The 18656-nt window shown below is 38.8% G+C and overlaps 1 protein-coding gene across 1 annotated transcript in view; it reads left to right on the top strand.

The window, feature by feature from the left end:
- Positions 1–2408: 2408 nt before the first annotated feature.
- Positions 2409–18656, top strand: part of LOC149141939 (bZIP transcription factor 29-like) — a 69026-nt gene continuing 52778 nt past the window's right edge. The window contains exons 1-3 of the mRNA XM_089447842.1: positions 2409–3971; positions 4338–4470; positions 4581–4665. Coding sequence (XP_089303968.1) covers positions 2740–3971; positions 4338–4470; positions 4581–4665 — 1450 coding nt within the window. The 5' untranslated portion in view covers positions 2409–2739. The remainder of the gene's footprint in view (positions 3972–4337; positions 4471–4580; positions 4666–18656) is intronic.

Raw genomic sequence — 18656 nt, 5'->3', positions numbered from 1 at the left:
GGATCACTTGAAGACGCGATATATGACTTTATCCCATTATGGGGGTGTGACCCTATATTCTACTTAAATACTAAATGGTTTGTAGGGGATGGGTCATAACCAACTATAGAGTTAAATTCTTTTAAGAAGCATCCTAGCTAATACATAATCCCTTAAAGGGGATGCCTCAAAAACAATGAGAGATGAACCATTTAGTGGGGAGCTCAAAGCTACAACACCCGTCAACAAGGACTCTAATTAGATAGAGACAACCTCCAAGCCATGGTTGTATGATGACCAAATAAATTGCTGAAATAACAAACGATGATGCCCCCTTAACAAAGGGATTCGACCCACAAAATGATGCAAAGACAACAATTGTTGGAGCCTAATATTGGATACGAGAGGAACTGGCTAGACATGATATTACAAGAAACTTTTTGGGTATGAGCACATGGTTATTTTTGTTGGATGCCTTCTTAGGAAATAAACCAAACACCACTAGAGAAGAAAGGAAGAGGCATGTCACAAGAGAAACTTGCTAACGCAGCTTGATCCATCTCCCTCCTCCATGAAATGATAAATGATAAACCTTCCTCTTATTTGCAAAATACAACTTGAGTGGGTTTAAAAATCAAGAATATATGTTTGCTCTTTCGAAATCACATGTTTGAACTTAGAAGATGTAAAAGATGTGTACTTTTATCAACTAGAAATGAAAAGGCATATCATCACAAGAAAATTTATGTTTACACTTAAAATATGTAAAAAATGTGTACTTTTTTATCAACTAGAAATGAAAGGGTATATCATCATAATTTTTTTTTGCCAACCTAACTTGATCCATCTCCCTCATCCTTAAAACAATAAATATTAAGCCCTTTTTCACAATACAACTGAGATAGGCTTAAAAATTAAAAATATATATTTAATTTTTCAAAATCACAAATTTAAACTTAAAAGAACGATAAATAAAAAGCCTTTTTGTTTTCACAATACAACTTGAATAAGTTTAAAAATTAAAAATATATATTTAATTTTTCATAATCACAAGTTTAAACTTGAAAAATGTAAAAAACATTTACTTTTATTAACTAAAAAATTCAAATTATAACATATAAAAATTCCAAATCATAACTACACCAAATAAAATAGATAAATATATATATATATATGGGTGGCTACACGGAAGCAAATATTTATTTCTTTCTTTCAAAACTCAACCCCACATGTTTCTGGTATGCCATATATTGTCATATTTTATAAAAAGGATCCGTCATGTGATATGTCCACATGGATGCTTAGGGAGAAAGGCTTCAAGTTTATGCTCCTTTAAAGGAGGTGGGTGAGCAACTTGCATGTGCTTTTCTTGTGTTTTAAATCATTTTCTCGCTACAACAATGTTGACTAAGGTGTCTCTTAATTTATATCCAAAAATAATTTAAAATTGGGTATATTCCTTATAACTTATAATCTCAAAAGCAAACAAGACAATGCATCTTCATGACTCACAAAGTCAAAGTGCATTTTTGAGGGAATTTGTGACACAAACAGAAGCAAAAAATTCCAGATTTTTTACTGTTATAATTTAATTGGTCGGATTTTGTAGTTAAAGTATTTTTTTTATTCTTCTAAAAAATATTTTTGTTATTAAAAGGTAATTGGTTAATTTTCTAAACATTATTAAGTTTTTTTTTTTTTAGGGTTATCACGTTTTGTGGTTGTAGGTTAATTTTTTAAATATTATTAAACTTTTTAGTTGAGTCTGTAGGAAGTGGTCCTTCAGATAAACATACTAAAGATAAAAAACATTAAAACTTTTTTGTAATGGAAAAGCAATAAAGATAAAAAACATTAAAACTTTTTTGTAATGGAAAAGTAATGGGTTAATTTTCTGGATATCATAAAGTTTTTTTTTGTTGTTGTGATTATCAAATTTAGTGGTTATGGATTAATTCTCTAAATATTATTAAACTTCTTAGTTGAACTGACAAGAAATGTTCCTTCCGATCGACACAACAAAGGTAAAAACAACATATGGCCACAATAACGTTAAAAAAAGATTAGTTTATCCTGCCTAGTGTTGGAGTTGAAATAGCAGGTAAACATTTGGTAAATTAAAAGTAAATTGGTAATTTTGTGATAAATGCTGCAATGCCACCTAGTCTGTGTCAAGTGATACGAGCTGATCCGGTGGGGTGGGGTGGGGTGGGGTTGGGGAAGAGGAAATTGAATGGTGAAAGCGCGTAGGCTTTGGTCACATTTGATATCCATACTCACATGGCATGGCATATAAGGTAGGTATATTTCGGATAATATTGAAATTGAAGCCCTATCAATGGATCACATGACACGTGTACGGTTACTTTGCTCTACGCGTTTTAATGACATAAATATACGCTCACAAGCGTTGCACTCTGCGTGGGAGGGAATACGGAGACCGTATGAGATCTCATTAGGAGACTCAAATGAATCTTAAATGCACATCCACTCAGACGGCATGAGTAGAGAGTAAAGTTACACTACTCTCCACAGTGATCGGAGCTGGATTATCCACGGCGAAAAGACATTCGTAGGCGTATTCAGTTTCTCGGTACTGATTGTGTATATTTATTCTGGGCGTGTATACTAATTCTGAACAAATTTCTCAGTATGGGCTGGATTTATGGTCATTCAAGAGTCCAAGTCCTTCCCATATTGTAATAATTCGAGCGCCATGTAGAATGGTGCGCTTGTTTCTCTGCTGATCCACGGAACAGAATGGAAGGAGTCGGCGATAACAGTAGCAGCTTTACGGATCTGTTATTGCAGGGCGGAGGTCAGTCATCGAATCCTCGGCAGCAGCAGCAGCAGCAGCAGCAGCAGCAGCAGCAGATGAGTAATTCTCAGACAGGAGGTAATAATGCTCAATCCCGGCCTCTTTACAGGTCGAATTCCCAGAGTAATAATAACTATGCAAAGCCTCCACCGTTTCCCCCAACTTCAGTGCCTTCTTTCGCACAGATGAATAATGTGTCGAACCCTAGTCAAAACCCCACGCACACGAGGTCGATCTCGCAGCCCGCATTCTTGCAGGGGAATCCCTTTGGGGAGTCCAACACCAATTTGCCTCCCTTGACCCCCACGGCGTTTTCTTTAAAGCGAGAAACGGCAGCGTCGCCTTCGCTGTCAGACCCGGACGTGACCATGGACGAGCATCCCATTCCTTCCCCCCGGCCCCCGGTGTCCCCCTTCTCTGCCGATTCTCATTCTCGCCCTGACGCGTCTCGAACTGGCGACGTGCTGCCACCGCGAAAGGGCGGGCACCGGCGGGCGCATAGTGAAATCCCGCGGCAGGTATCGTGGGACAGGGTCGGAAAAGGCGTGAAGAAGGAAGCCGAGTGGGATCGAGATGGCGACCTAAACATGGAAGTGGGGGATGGCGAGGATCTGTTCTCCATGTACATTGATCTGGATAAGCTCAACACTCTTAATACCACCTCCTCTGTTAACCCTGCGGACATTGGGGAAGGTAGTGGGGAAAGCGGGAGAAAGACGTTAAATGCCGATGACGATAACGAGGATGACAAGGCAGGGCAGGATGACAGCGGCGGAAACAGTGTGAAAGAAAAGGATATTGACAGTGGCGACGACGATGCAGAGAGCGAGAGCAATGAGAAGAAGGATGGTCACAAACGAAGCTTCCCTGGGGGCGGCGACAGCACTGGGAGGTCACATGCTGCTGCTTCTCATCATCATCCTCATCATGTCCGGAGTGTTTCAATGGACAGTGTTCTTAGTAGCTTCCAAAACAGTGAGAATCCGAATCAGAAACCGTCCCCCTCTCCTACAGGCCGTAACATCAAACATTTTCACAGTAATTCCATGGATGGGAGCATGAATTTCAAACTTGAATTTGGCAATGGCGAATTCAGTGGACCTGAGCTCAATAAAATAATGTCCAACGAAAAACTAGCAGAGATTGCTATGACCGATCCAAAACGTGCAAAGAGGTTTGATCCCCTCACATTTCATATGATTCCTCTTTATATAAATTATGTTTTTACACTGAATTACCCCCTAGTGAACTCATAGATAGCTTCTTCTTCAAACTACCTAGCCTTTCAAGTAATGCATGTTTAGCTTTAAAGCAAGAGACACTCTGTGTGTGCTGTTATGTTAAAATGAAAATATATCACGCAACTGATTTTACATAGTCGGTTGCACTATTGTTAAACTTAATTAGCATGATATTCCATGGGATACAGTCTCCCAATTGTTAAAAGCTGTGTTGAAAGGGGTGCTGTAAAAGAATATCGGAGGAGACTAGTATATTACGATTCAAATGAGACAATTGTGTGCTTAAATGCTTCTTTCAGAATATTGGCCAATCGGCAGTCGGCTGCACGCTCTAAGGAAAGAAAGATGCGCTACATCTCCGAGCTGGAACGTAAGGTGCAAACGTTGCAAACTGAGGCTACCACATTGTCCGCACAACTTACCCTTTTGCAGGTGCGTGCATTGGGATTAAGTTGAGAAAGTATTTCCGTCTCTGGCTTGGTTTTTGAGTGCATGGACATGCGCATGGTTTGTTTGAATGATTAACAACTCTGCTTGAACAGAGAGATTCGATGGGGCTCACTAATGAAAATAATGAGCTCAAGCTTCGGCTGCAAGCCATGGACCAGCAAGCCCAACTTCGAGATGGTAAATTTATTAGTATAATGTTCAAATAGTACTGTCTATTCATAGAAGCGTTAACATGTTATTGGAATTTCATTTTTTCTTTTATCTTTGTGGTTGACTACTCGATTTGGTTTTTCCTGGATGTGTCTCCCAGATTGCTAGAGCGCACCCCCAAAATTCTCACGTGATGGTAATAATAATAATAATAATAATTAAATATTAAAAATTTAGATTTCACCATAAATTTTGTAATTGCGTTTAACCATAACAACCTATTTTATATTGTATCATGTGCAGCCTTTACACTTGCCATATATATTATAATAATCATATTATGATAATAATTAAAAAAAAAATTAAAAATTGAGAATTCACCATAAACTTTTGTAGTTGCTTTTAAGCATAATAGGCTATACTATATGGTATCATGCATGGCCCTTACACTTGTCAGTTTTGACAAAATTTGGGCAATTTAAAAAAGGGTTGAGTGACATTCCATTATTGTTCCTTAGACATGAGCAAAATGCAATCTAGCTTAGAAAACTTAAGTGTAATTATTTCAATTCACAATAGGGTTCATTAACGGTCTTTGCGACAAAGGATTGTTTTTATAACGACTTTTCTTCTCGCAAGGACTATGTTAAGACTCAAAAGGCATTCCATTTTCGATTGGCTCTGCAGGTTTTTACAGCTATGTTGAAAATCACTTTGTAAAGAGATTAGATTCATGTTTCAGATTAGGAGGGTGATTGAGTAGGAATTTATTCTAACATTCAATATCCAATTTGAGTCCCTACTATCTCATTGTTTTCATAATGCTTGAGGATTGGAATGGTGGAAGAGTTGTACTCGAATGACTCCTAGAAATCCATGTACAATATGTAAAAGCTAAGATGACCCCAAAATTGAGAAGAGCAAGAGCAATAACCACAATGATTAGACCTTTGAAATGTTGCATTTTGTGGTTTTTGTTTTTTGACATGGAGGCCTTGTTTGGTGTAATGTTGTTGCCAAAAAGACAATAGTTAAATCACTAGACCCATATTGAAATCCATAATACGAATTCCATGTTTTAAGTTGTAACTTGTGCAACATATTTAGATTTTGTGTAATACAAAAAAAGCGGATGGGAAAAATTGGTCATGTTGTCCGATCATCAATGTCAATTGTCAAAATTGAATATACATGCTCATAATATTCGTGAAATTTGCCCAGAATGTCCTCGAAATCTGTTCGAAATGTTCCTAAAATCTACCTAGAATGTCCTTGAAATCTGCCCAAAATACCTTGGGGGATAACTAGCAAGTCTTGGGGTCCCTAGTGAAGTCCTTAGTGTTTTGGGATGTTTCCTAGGGTGGGTTCTTGAAGTCCATGAAATGTTGGAACAACGAGTATGTGGTTTTTTGGGGGGTCGAATCCCATGCAACATAGGTTTTATCTAATGAAATGGTTGGTTTGGGGACTATAGTCACATTCTTGTCTTAATTATACTTGGAGCTGGGGCACTAGAGCTTTATGGCATTATTTGTATATCATTTATAATGCCATTGTAAGTGAACTTCTTCCATATGATAAAACATGATGTATACAAGGTCACTCGGATTCATCGTTCTAGAGCTTTAAGGCATTATTTGTAAATCATTTATAATGCCATTGAAAGTGAACTTCTTCCATATGATAAAACATGATGTATATAAGGTCACTCAGATTCATCTCAAAAAACAAATGCCTTCTTGGCTGCTATTGAAGTGCCATCAATAGATTAACACTCTCTACAAGGTCATTGTTGCAAAATTTTCTCTTAGCTATGTGTTTTTTATTTGAATTCATTTGTTTGACCATGGCCATTCTTGTAGCTTAATTTTAGTCGCTAGTAACATAACTCAAAATTCGTTGACTAAATGAGGTAGTATATATTAGTACAAATTTGTGGATTAAGGAGGATTTCAAGTGATTTTAAGTCTAGGCTCCACCTTTCTTATAATGATGATATATAGGTACGCATTTAAAACAAATGGTGGTTAACAAATATGTGCCCATGAAAGCCTTCTGGTGGTTAAACTATGATAACTATAATAGGGGATGTTTTGGACAACGAAACTCAACCTTAGTTTTCCTTTTGAGGACATGCATTCTAATATTTATATTGTAAAATATTGTCTAATGCATGAGCTCTTTCCTTGTGAATGGATTTTTTGAGTTGATAATTGTTTAATGGATCGGTTGACCTTTTCATTGGTTTTGTTGGGATTTCCATACATCTAGTTGGCTTTCCATACATTAAGTGTTGCTCTCATATTAGAGTTGCATATTATAGTCATAGTTCACTCACATGTTTTTGTGCTTTGAGTATGGTATATGTGGTTTCGTTTATTGACTTTTTGTTGCATGTTATTCTTAGTTATATTATTTTCTCTAGTAATTTAAAAGTCTTTTTGTGGCTTGTGCCACATGGTGTGTCCATTTCAATGTTATTAGAAACATATTGGAACTAGTTGAACCAATGGTTAGACTATTTTGAAGTCCCAATGGGTCTGATTGGTGGCATAGAATGGGAAAACACTGGTTTGGTACCCAAGTTGGCCTTATTTCACCCAATCGATTGATTTTGTACAACACAACTAAGGACCTATATAATGCAATTTTTTTTCAAACAATAGTCTATGAGTGGGACAACCTAATATTTGAGACCTTACGATTGTACTAATGCTATATAATTAATGGTAAAGTGAAATTCTTAAAATAAAAGGATGAGAGTGACTCTCTTTGATCATTTAACTTAAATTTTTAACATTATTCTTAAAGTAAAAGGACGAAAGTGGCTCACATTCATTGTTTTACTTCAATATTTAACATTATTCTTAAAGTAGAAAGATGAATGTGACTCACTTTCATCATTTTACTTAATTTTTTAACATTATCATTAATTGTTTCAGGATGTTCGAGAGTGATTTTAACCTCTTTGTATTTCATACGGAGAAAGTAGAATTTTAGATCCCACTCAAAATCTAGTAGGCTTAACAGTTTTCAGGATTTCAGATTGGGGGGATTGCAACTTTTCTACTTGATTTTGTCATATATGAGGGTATGGAACTAGCATTTAATCAAGAGCACCAACCCCTCTGTGTACCTCAATGTTGGTGGCATTGATTGTTGAACTCCTTTGTCATGACGCTAGTTAAAATGTGATCTTATTTTAATGCTGAGAGGGTGATATTGATGATGAGGATCCCAATATAGGCAATGATTTTGATGATATGTAGGTCTTTGTTGCAGCATGATTTTTTTGGGATGCTATAGGATGGATCTAAAGCTCCTCCAACCTATTGATGTATTTTTGGTTCAGAGATGGATTGCACTTGGTGCTATTTTGGTTCTATGCATATTTGTGTATAATGGTTTGGATTCATATGGATGCACATGAATATATATGTTATATATATATATATACATATTTATTTCAAAATTTGTATATTTATATATTTTTTGGTCGACTCGTTTTCTTCCAATTTTGACCTAATTCTCAGTTTTTGGGTCGACCAGTTTGATGATTGGTCTGGTTTTGATAACATTGGTCCATTTCCATGTTATGAGAAGTTTTTAAGACAAGGGGATGATACCTTGTAAAAAATCAAAAAAAGTTTGTTTTCATAGGAAACCAAAAAAAGGTTAACAATACATTCATAAAAATTAAAAGATTTGGCTTAGTTTCCTAAATTTTGTCATTGTATCCAAGATTGTTTTATGCGAATTTGTTGGCAAGTTTGTTTTGAATTGTATTTTTTTGCTCATAATTTGAAAACTTGTGCTTGATCAATAAATAACATGTGCTTCACTCTAGAAGAAAAGGGATCTAATAGCCTTTTGAAGATACATTCATAAAAATTAAATGTATTTGAAGATACATTCATAAAAATCAAATGTATTTGAAGATACATTCATAAAAATCAAATGTATTTGAAGATACATTCATAAAAATTAAAAGATCTGGCTCTGTTTCTTAAATTTTGTTATTGTATCAAAGATTGTTTTATGCGAATTTCTTGGCAAGTTTGTTTTGAATTGTATTTTTTTGCTCATAAATTTGAAAACTTGTGCTTGATCAATAACTAATGTGTGTTTCACTCTAGAAGAAAAGGGAGGGATCTAATAGCCTTTTGAAGATGGTGTTGAATACATGCTTGAGATGAACTCTATTATCAGTGATAGGGCTAGAATGGAGGGTCAAAGTATTTCTTAGTAGAAGTTAATGCATTGATAAACTTGACTTTTGTCTTGCTTCTTAGAATTGTCTAATTATTTTCATCCCTTCTTTGAAGGATTGCTGGTTGCACAATTTATTTCATTTTATAATGAATGACACTCACAAAAGTGGGTATCTATATGCATGGAAAACAATGAAAAACCATGTTTCCATTATGACAATATTTTGTTCAATTTTCGAGGATTTATAGGTTGTTACCCTCGATCACTGATTATTTGTCCATGTATACATACTAATGTCACAAGATGATATATCAAAGTGACAAAAACTAACAACATATTAAAAGTCTCCAAAAACATCTCCTCCCAAAATTCATGCTTTGTCCTTGAAGCATATAATGCACTCATGATTCATTCCTCGAGTATGGGAAGCCAACTTTGGTTCTTCTTTTGAGGGTTCTTCATTTATTTTTAACACAACAATGGAAGGAACAATTGAACATTGAATTTGCTTTTCATCTTTCATCATAGTAGATTGTAAGAGAACCTGTCATATCTACATGCTAGTATGAATCTAATATGCATGAATTAAAACACAATAAATCCCTAGGAAGATTTTACGACCCAACCGAAGGCTCTTTCTCACGCATAGCATTGAGATAAGGGCCAAAGTGTGAAAAAAACACACTTTGAAAACCACTATTGGTGGAAGCATAAGCAAACAACATAATCTCTTGTGCATTAACAAATTCGACCTTTGCTAGCCTTAACTAGATCAAGGAAAAGACTAATCTATGTCAAAGTACTGCATTGTGTCCAAACAATTCAATGCAAAGAACCATGGCTTAGTTATTATTAAGTAAACATTCTTGTCCACAGAATGTGGCAATATTGGATTAGAAATATGAGTCCTCCTTGCTAACCACAATTGCACCTTGGTACTAGTGCCAACTGTGGTATTGAATTCCCTTGCTTCTAGTCTTTCCATTCGTCTTCCATTGAAATGGAATAACCTAGAGCTTGGGAATACAAGGTTCCCTATTTGCAAAATCCATCTCCAAGTGTAATCACAACAAATTATAAGAGCTCTCAAACCCCAAATGTGAACCATGATTGGGAAATTAAATTTTCACCCCTTTCAAGGTTTCCCTTGCCACTTGTCATAGATGCTAGCATTAAATCCTGCGTAATGGGGCCTTTACCATTGAACTCCTTTTTTTCTAATGCACTAGATATTATACATGGCCATTTTATTTACTAGGAAGCTAGAATGGAGTATTACATATCGCCCACCTTAAAAGAAGAACTTGCATTTGTGTAACTTTATTCATCAAATAATTTAAGATATTATTCTTGCATAACATCCTTCATTTTTGAGGTAGTCTATTTGGGCCCCTAGTGTCTCCATTGGACTTGTATTGGGTGACGACTTGGTTCTAGGGCATGGTGACATTCCTGTCAAGGATGTGCATGGGCTCTTCTTGAAAATTCTTTGCCCATTTGCACTTGAATGGTAAATCAATCAACGATATGATACATGAAAGGCAACATGCAACTTAATACTAGGTAGTAATGTAGGCCTATATGCAAGTGGCTTAATCTTCTATAGAATCTTGATAACCTATTTTTCCATCTTAACAATCCATTCTTCCATTTCTGTTAATATATTTGACTTGCTTACAATTTGGCTAGTTGGATTATTTCAACTTGAGGGAGTGTTACATCTTCTCTTATCAATTACTTGAATTGAGTAACTGATGCCTCCACGATTGCTTCCTCCTTACATCAACACGCTTGGGATGTTGGACCACCATTAGCTAGTCAGTTGGCTATGGTACCTGGCCCTGAAATCATGCTCACTCCATTGCCACCATCTTCACGTGCACCTCTTAATTGATGGGTTAACTGGGGACTTGTCACTTCCCTTTGGGGCTTAGAAACACCTAATAGGTTGTTATTTATCTAGCCATCCCTAACATAAGGAGGGGACACTTTTATGGGACGTAGCATAGTTAGATATTTGAAGGTGATCTTTATGTTATTGTGTCCTAACATTAAGTATGGTCCATTACGAATTTATGATGCATCCATGGTTTTTGTTACCTAATGATTGTTGATTTTCACTTGATCTTACGAAGGTTTGTCAGGTGGTTCTCATCACATCAACATATTTGCTTCTTCAGGTGATTGCCCCACCTTCTTAGCAGAGTAGCAGAGGCTATACGATCCACTGCAGAGAGAAAGTTTGACCTTGTTGATGTAGCATTGCCTATCCAGAGCAGAGTGTTGGGCTATTTGATGATCCCACATGATGCTTGACACCCCAAGGGACCCCTAATTGCTGAAACATTGAGCCCATGGAGTTTGGTGTTGGAGATATTGATGATGTGCCTAGTGGACCCGGCATGCCCCCAGGTTTTCCTTGACATTGTTTGATGGGCATCACTTGTTCTAGAGCCTAGATGATGATGGTCATCCTTGGGATGACAAGGGAGGGCTTGTACATCACCTTGGAGCCCTATTTCTTGAGTTATAGAGTGCCATGTCACACCCCTCTTGCTCCTTTGAGGATGACATAGGGCACCATGGACATGACTTGTTGGCATGGAGTGACTTTACAAGCTTGTACATGATCCTTGAGGTGCATTTTGGAGTATGGAACACTCATTAGCCCTTATCACACCTTTTGATGGCTTATTGAGCTAATTTGGAGGATGACATCATGCTTTAGGAGCATTTTCTCCCACACGTGCGAGCTTTTATGGCGATTTTGTTATGTATTTGAGCTATGAGGTTGGCTTGTAACCTCTTTCTTGTGGAACATTTAAAATAAACTGGTCTATAGGGCTTCTTTAGTTGTTTTATTGTAAAAATGTGTGGGAGAAGCCTCCCCTCATTTTATCTTACCATCATCATACATGTAATTTGATTTCTCTCTAAGAGAGTGCTACTTGTCTATTTTTTGGTACATTGGGAAATATGTGAGGCGTATGGATGGGACTTGCTAATGTAAGTGATTTTTGCTTGGAGACATTGTTTAAGGATTGAAATAAGTGCTTTTGTGGAGAATTGTTGTAAGTTTATTGTCTATTATTGATAATTTGCATACTTTAATGTGTAAAGTAGGGTTTAACTTGTTCCATGTCTAAATGTTTTATCACTACTGTAATTTTGATTTATAATTGCATGTGAAATTGTCCTCTTCAAGGACTATAAGGAAACTCTATATGTGCAGGCCTTGTACTTAATTTCTCCTTTCACAAGAACTATAGCTAGATTTTTAGAAGTGGATGCCCTAGAGCTTCCTCCCTTACTCCTTCAAGATCCTTCCTTGGAAATTTGTGCCATAAATACTCCATTTTCCCTTATAGGATAAAGCATTTTTCCAAGAGTGTGCTGATCACCTTAAGACTAAATAAAAATCCTTTTAATTTTCTCTCTCTTAGACGTCTAGGGTAGATGCTAGGGTTTAGGTCTGATTTATGCATAACAATTGTTGTTTTATTGCATGTGGGTGTCTCATTATCTAGAATTAGTGTCTATAATTCATATACAAGAAAAATCTAGCATAACGAGTAGCTTTACATACCATAGAAGGGTTGGTGTCATCCTTTTATATTGCTGTTTATGCATAGCTAACGACATTAAAAGAATTTGCCCTAGTTAAGCCCTAGTCTCTGTTTTAAGTCCTTGCTCCTATTTTGTTGAAGATCATTTTGTTAATTTTAGGTATGTTCTATGCTTAGAGCAATTTATTTCAATTTTCAAAGTTAGCTCAATATCTTTTCCAGGGTAGCAATCACATCAACATTAAAGTAAATTGCAGTTAGAACATAAACATAAATCGTAGAAGACAAGCCAAGACAAGAGGACACAAGATGTGGCAGTAGCCAGGGACAAACCCCAATGTGGGGAAACCCTTGATCAATTCTTCTTATATGTTCTTCAATAGTTCAACAGAGAGAGAGAGAGAGAGAGAGAGAGAGAGAGAGAGAGAGTACATTTACATCAGAAGTCAACACTTTGACTTATCTAGATAAGAGCATAGATCATTTCTAAGAAGGTGATACATGAGATTAGTTGAAGACATGTTGCTTCAACTGATTCTCCAAGTTGACTCCTTCACCTATCATTGTGCTGCATCTCCTCATCATGCTGCACCTCACTGCGTTGGACCATGCTGCACCCATCATCACAATGCTGAACCTTATGACCATGCTGTACACATCATACTGCTGCACCTTATGCTGCACTGTTGTCCCATGTGTCATAACCATGTTGTCATACAACATGTCTCATGTGCTTGCGGCACCAAGCTTGTCACTGCTATTCACGTTGTCCATGCTTGCCATGCTGCACCATGTTTGTTGCTGTCCCATGTGTCTTTGCTGCCATGCCACAACTGTCCCATGTATCTATACAACACTATGTACTTTCTGTCCCATGCATCTTGGAAGCACCATGTAGCCCAACTGTCCTATTTACTTTGCAGCACTAGTTAGCAACACCATGTAGCTCAACTGTCCCATTTATTAGCACTGCTGTACTAGCTGCCTTGCTGTCACATGCATCTATCTGTCAGTCCACAAACAGTTCTCAATTTTGCTACATGTTACTGCTGATTTCTGCCTAGGGTTCTGTGCATGTACTAGTCTGCTTAGGGCACACCAACAAGCCTAACGTATAGGGAGAATGCCCCTGTTTGTCTTGCTGTCCTTAGAGATGACTGCAGCCTAGTTAGGAGGTCCTTTTTAGGCCTCTTGGCCACCTAAACTTCATCTCCCAACAACTGCTATAATAGTCCCTCACTACGGCCCTATAAATAGAGATGTATGCCCCAAAATCATGCATAAAACAATCATGAAACTCACCTCTAGTCTGTGGCTTGATTTGCACGGTAAGACTGCTCCATTGTGTCACCTCAAGCCACCCTTCTTGCCTCTTGCAATGGCTAAGAGCTGTGGCTCTTCTTCTTTAAAATCTGCACCCAAAACAATCCACAAACTTGGACCTGTCTCAGCCTTCTTTGCTCCAAACTCGCACTATATTTTAGAGCTTGTGATGATTGATGTACCTGAGGATTGCGTTAGGGCATCCTGTGTTAGAGCTTCTTTAGGTCTGCGTTAAGGCAACCTTTAGGACTGCGTTAGGGCAACCTTCTATCTGCGTCTAGGGCTGCCTTCCATTTGCGTCTAGGGCAACCTCTTTTCCTCCAATGTCTAGGGCTTCCACTCCTAGATTTCTCTTCCACTAAAACCCAAGACAAGTGGAGAAAAATCAAGATAGAAGTGTGTGTGAGAAATGACTCTCAAGTCATCTCCTTTTATACTAAAATGTTGAGCAAATGTGGGGTTTATTTGGTTGCTGGCCGACCTTGACGAATTGTCTTATAACATAAAGAAATTCATAACTCCATGAATACTTATCGGAATCGGATGATCTTTAGATCAATCCTACACCTCTCGATGAGAGTGATCCAAAAAAAATATCAACTGCCATAAATAAGATGACCCACATGGAGTTTGGCCCTAGTTGCCAATTTTAACACTCCCTCTCAACTAGGGAGAACTCCATCCGCTGATCCATATGTCCGACTGTACTATCTCTGCCATCAGTGCCCTGCATTGCTCTGCTTTGCTTTGCTCTATTTTGTTGAACCATGAAGAAGAAGACTTGATCGAGAATGTCTTATACCATTCTTTACTTACCCGAAGTCAGTTTTATTGATCCCAGATCAATATCACAAGAGAGTGTCTCAAACCACTCATACTACTCCCAGATCAGTTTCATTGATCCCAGATCAATGAGGTCATCCTAGCATAGGGAGTACGGTAGATACAACGATGCGTCCATCGATAGTACTACTATGGTCCTTGACCCCATTTCCCTGCTCATTGGCCAGATGAGAGGTACTTCCCATGAGCCCCTGACTACATGGGTAGGATGCCTCGATAGGAAACCCACTCATCCTGTCCCTAAGTCGCCACAGGGTATCACAGGGGAAGGTTGAGCCATTCACCTTATACACAACGCATCATTAGGGGAGGGTGAGTTCACTTATGGTCGCGACTTGTTGCTCCAGTAAGTACCCCAAGCCCCTCGGAGCTCCCAGAGCTCAATGCATGCAACATGCAGGACCTCATAAGAGGGTCTCTCAACGACTCCAAGTCGTTCGAGAAAGTCACAAATTTGACCTTTCCCCGGGGCTTTGACAGAATGTTTGCAACAGTACATCAGTCTCAATGCGATGGAGCCTCCTAGCTCATCGACATACCATGTGCTAGATAAGGTAGTATCTGATGTCTATATGTTGGAGCGATCATAGAATACGGGATTCCTCAACAATCGAACCCCCTGGTTGACATAGAAGATCACGGTGGTATCCATCATGTGTACAAACAACTCACTGAAGAGCTTTTGCAACCATGCAGCTTCACACGAGGTCATATTCGTAGCTATGTATTCGGTCTCAGCAGTGCTTATAGCAACCTACTTCTGCTTCCTGCTCATCCAAGATATCGAAGCAGAACCCAAAGAGAACCAGCACTCTGAAGTGCTCTTGCGATCCTCCACACTGCCTACCCAGTTAGCATTCGAATAAGCATGCAGTTTCATATTTCCGGCAGTGTATCTCAATCTACGAGTGATTGTGCCCCGAAGATATCTCAAAAGATCCTTGGCACCAATTTAGTGAGGCTCAACCATATATGAGCTCACCATGCTAACTGAAAAACATATATTCGGGCGAAAGTTCAAGAATATCAATGTGAATGAGTTTATGAAACTCGGAGGCATTTCCCAAATCTGGTCTGACATCACTACCATATAACTTATGAAAGTTAAGATCCTCGAGGTAGTCACGGGCTTGCAGTTTACCATCCCACATCTAGAACCCAACTCCCTCTTACTTCTGCAAATGAGAGGGCCTGCACCTGTCAAAAATAGGTCGTCCTCAGAAGGTGCCGGTATGAGAGGTCTATCATCCACAACCTTCAAGCAAAGGTTTGGATCGACTTCACTCCTAGTGAATCTCAGCTTCATCAGACATCTATCAATCCTCTCATACTATGTCCGGGGTGTTTTGCTTCAAGCCATAGAGGGCTTTCTTCCAGCTGCATACATGAGATTCTCGATCATGAATCTCAAACCTCTTGGGTTGTTCCAAACCCTGTGGACTTGCTACAAGAGGGGAATGGTCCCCTTGTATGATTTTCCTTCGGTACATCTCAAACATGTATCTTCATGCCCCTTTTGAATTCAGGCATCCCTGTCACCATCTGACTCACATCGAGTAGGGCCTCATAATAAGTAGACCTCCGGTGCTATAGATGAGATGTGACAATTGACATGGTCCTCAATGGACCATCCTGCAACTTGATACAAACTGTCAACCATGAACTCAAAAGCATCTTTGAAAATTCCATTTTCAAACATGTACCTTTCCATCGATGAATGGCACCTTGAAACCTTTGACTTCCATTGCCGAAATGGGCACAAGGTTCTTCTTGCGATCAGGTACATAAAAGAGATTCTGTAAATGAATCGAGTTATCCTCATTCATTTCAGGGGTAACATTCCCTACACCCTTTCCGGGATAAGTGGCATCGACTCCAAGTATAATCCCACGATTGTTTCCATCTCTACCAAATTAGAGAGAGCACCCTTCTATCCGTTGAAGTGCTTTGAAGCACTACAATCAATAAGCCAGATTCCCAAAGAGTCTGAAGGAGAGGGCCAATACAAGATAACCCTTCTTTATCTTATCAGAAACAACATTTGATTCTTCATACCTGGGGTTCCTTGCTTTCTTTGAAGAGTCTGCCATTTCCTTGATGACTTGCATTACCTATCATTCCTTTGATCATTGAAGATGTCCTTGGAATGATTGTTATCATCATCAAGTGATGTGTCCCTACCATTCGGACACTCCTTCGCATAATGGTTGAACTTATTACAAACAAGGCATCTGCCTTTCTTTCCACCCTTAGATCCGGACTTTCCAATGAAGTGGTCTTTAGGTAGGCCATTAGAAGCTTCCGCTGCGACATTCTGATAATATTCTTTGCTTCGATTTCACCCTTGCTGAATTTGAAGAGGGATGAGGAATCCACTGATCCTTTTTTCCTTTCCCAACTGTCTTTGGTGATTCTTTTTCACTCTTGCTTGGGCTTTGTCTTCACCTCAACTCTGATACCATGTTAATTTTAGGTATATGTGCTATGCTTAGAGCAATTTATTTCAATTTTCACAGTTAGCTCAATATCTTTTCCAGAGTAGCAATCACATCAGCATTAAAGTAAACTGCAGATAGAACATAAACATAAATCACAGAAGACAAGCCAAGACAAGAGGACACAAGATGTGGCGTTAGCCAGGGACAAACCCCAATGTGGGGAAACCCTTGATCAATTCTTCTTATATGTTCTTCAATATTTCAACAGAGAGAGAGAGTACATTTACAACAGAAGTCAACAGTTTGACTTATCTAGATAAGAGCATAGATCATCTCTAAGAAGAAGATACATGAGATCAGTTGAAGACATGTTGCTTCAACTGATTCTCCAAGGTGACTCCTTCACCTATCATTGTGCTACATTTCGTCATCATGCTGCACCTCACTGTGCTGCACCATGCTGCACCCATCATCACAATGCTGAACCTTATGAACATGCTGTACACATCATACTGCTGCACCTTATGTTGCACTGTTGTCCTATGTGTCATAACCATGTTGTCATGCAACATGTCTCATGTGCTTGTAGCACCAAGGTTGCCACTGTTAACCATGTTGTTCATGCTTGCCATGCTGCACCATGCCAGCCATGCTATCCATGCTTGCCATGTGGCACCATGCTTGCCATGCTGTCCATGCTTCACCATGCTTGCTGCTGTCCCATGTGTCTTTGCTGCCATGTCACAACGGTCCCATGTATCTATACAACACTATGTACCTTGCTAACCCATGCATCTTGGTAGCACCATGTAGCCCAACTGTCCTATTTACTTTGCTGCACTAGTTAGCAGCACCATGTAGCCCAGTTGCCCCATTTATTAGCACTTCTGTACTAGTTGCCTTGCTGTCCCATGCATCTATCTGTCAATCCATAAACAACCCTCAATTCTGCTGCATGTTACTGCTGATTTCTGCCTAAGGTTCTGTGCATGTACTAGTCTGGTTAGGGCACACCAACAAGCCTAACGTATAGGGATAATACCCTGTTTGCCTTGCTGTGCTTAGAGATGTCTGTGGCCTAGTTAGGAGGTCCTTTCTAGGCCTCGTGGCCACCTAAACTTCATCTCCCAACAACTGCTGTAATAGTCCCTCACTGCGGCCCTATAAACAGAGATATATGCCCCAAAATCATGCATAAAACAATCATGAAACTCACCACTAGTCTATGGCCTGATTTGCACGGTAAGACTGCTCTAACGTGTCACCTCAAGCCATCCTTCTTGCCTCCTGCAATGGTAAGAGTTGCGACTCTTCTTCTCTAAAATCTGCAACCAAAACTGTCCACAAACTCGGACCGGCCTCGGTCTTCCTTGCTCCAAACTCGCACTATATTTCAGAGCTTGTGATGATTGATGTACCTGAGGATTGCGTTAGGGCATCCTGTGTTAGGGTTGCGTTAGGTCTGCGTTAGGGCAGCCTTTAGGACTGCGTTAGGGCAACCTTCTATCTGCATCTAGGGCAACTTTCCATTTGCGTCTAGGGCAGCCTCTTTTCCTCCAATGTCTAGGGCTTCCACTCCTAGATTTCTCTTCCACTAAAACCTAATATAAGTGGAGAGAAATCAAGATAGAAGTGT

Source organism: Pinus tabuliformis, chromosome X (genome assembly GCF_031772625.1).
Source record: "Pinus tabuliformis cultivar Carrire ecotype Pingquan chromosome X, CPIR1, whole genome shotgun sequence".
Lineage (NCBI taxonomy): Eukaryota > Viridiplantae > Streptophyta > Pinopsida > Pinales > Pinaceae > Pinus > Pinus tabuliformis.
The sequence above is the reverse complement of the archived record's forward strand: the minus strand, read 5'-3'. Positions and strand labels throughout refer to the sequence as shown.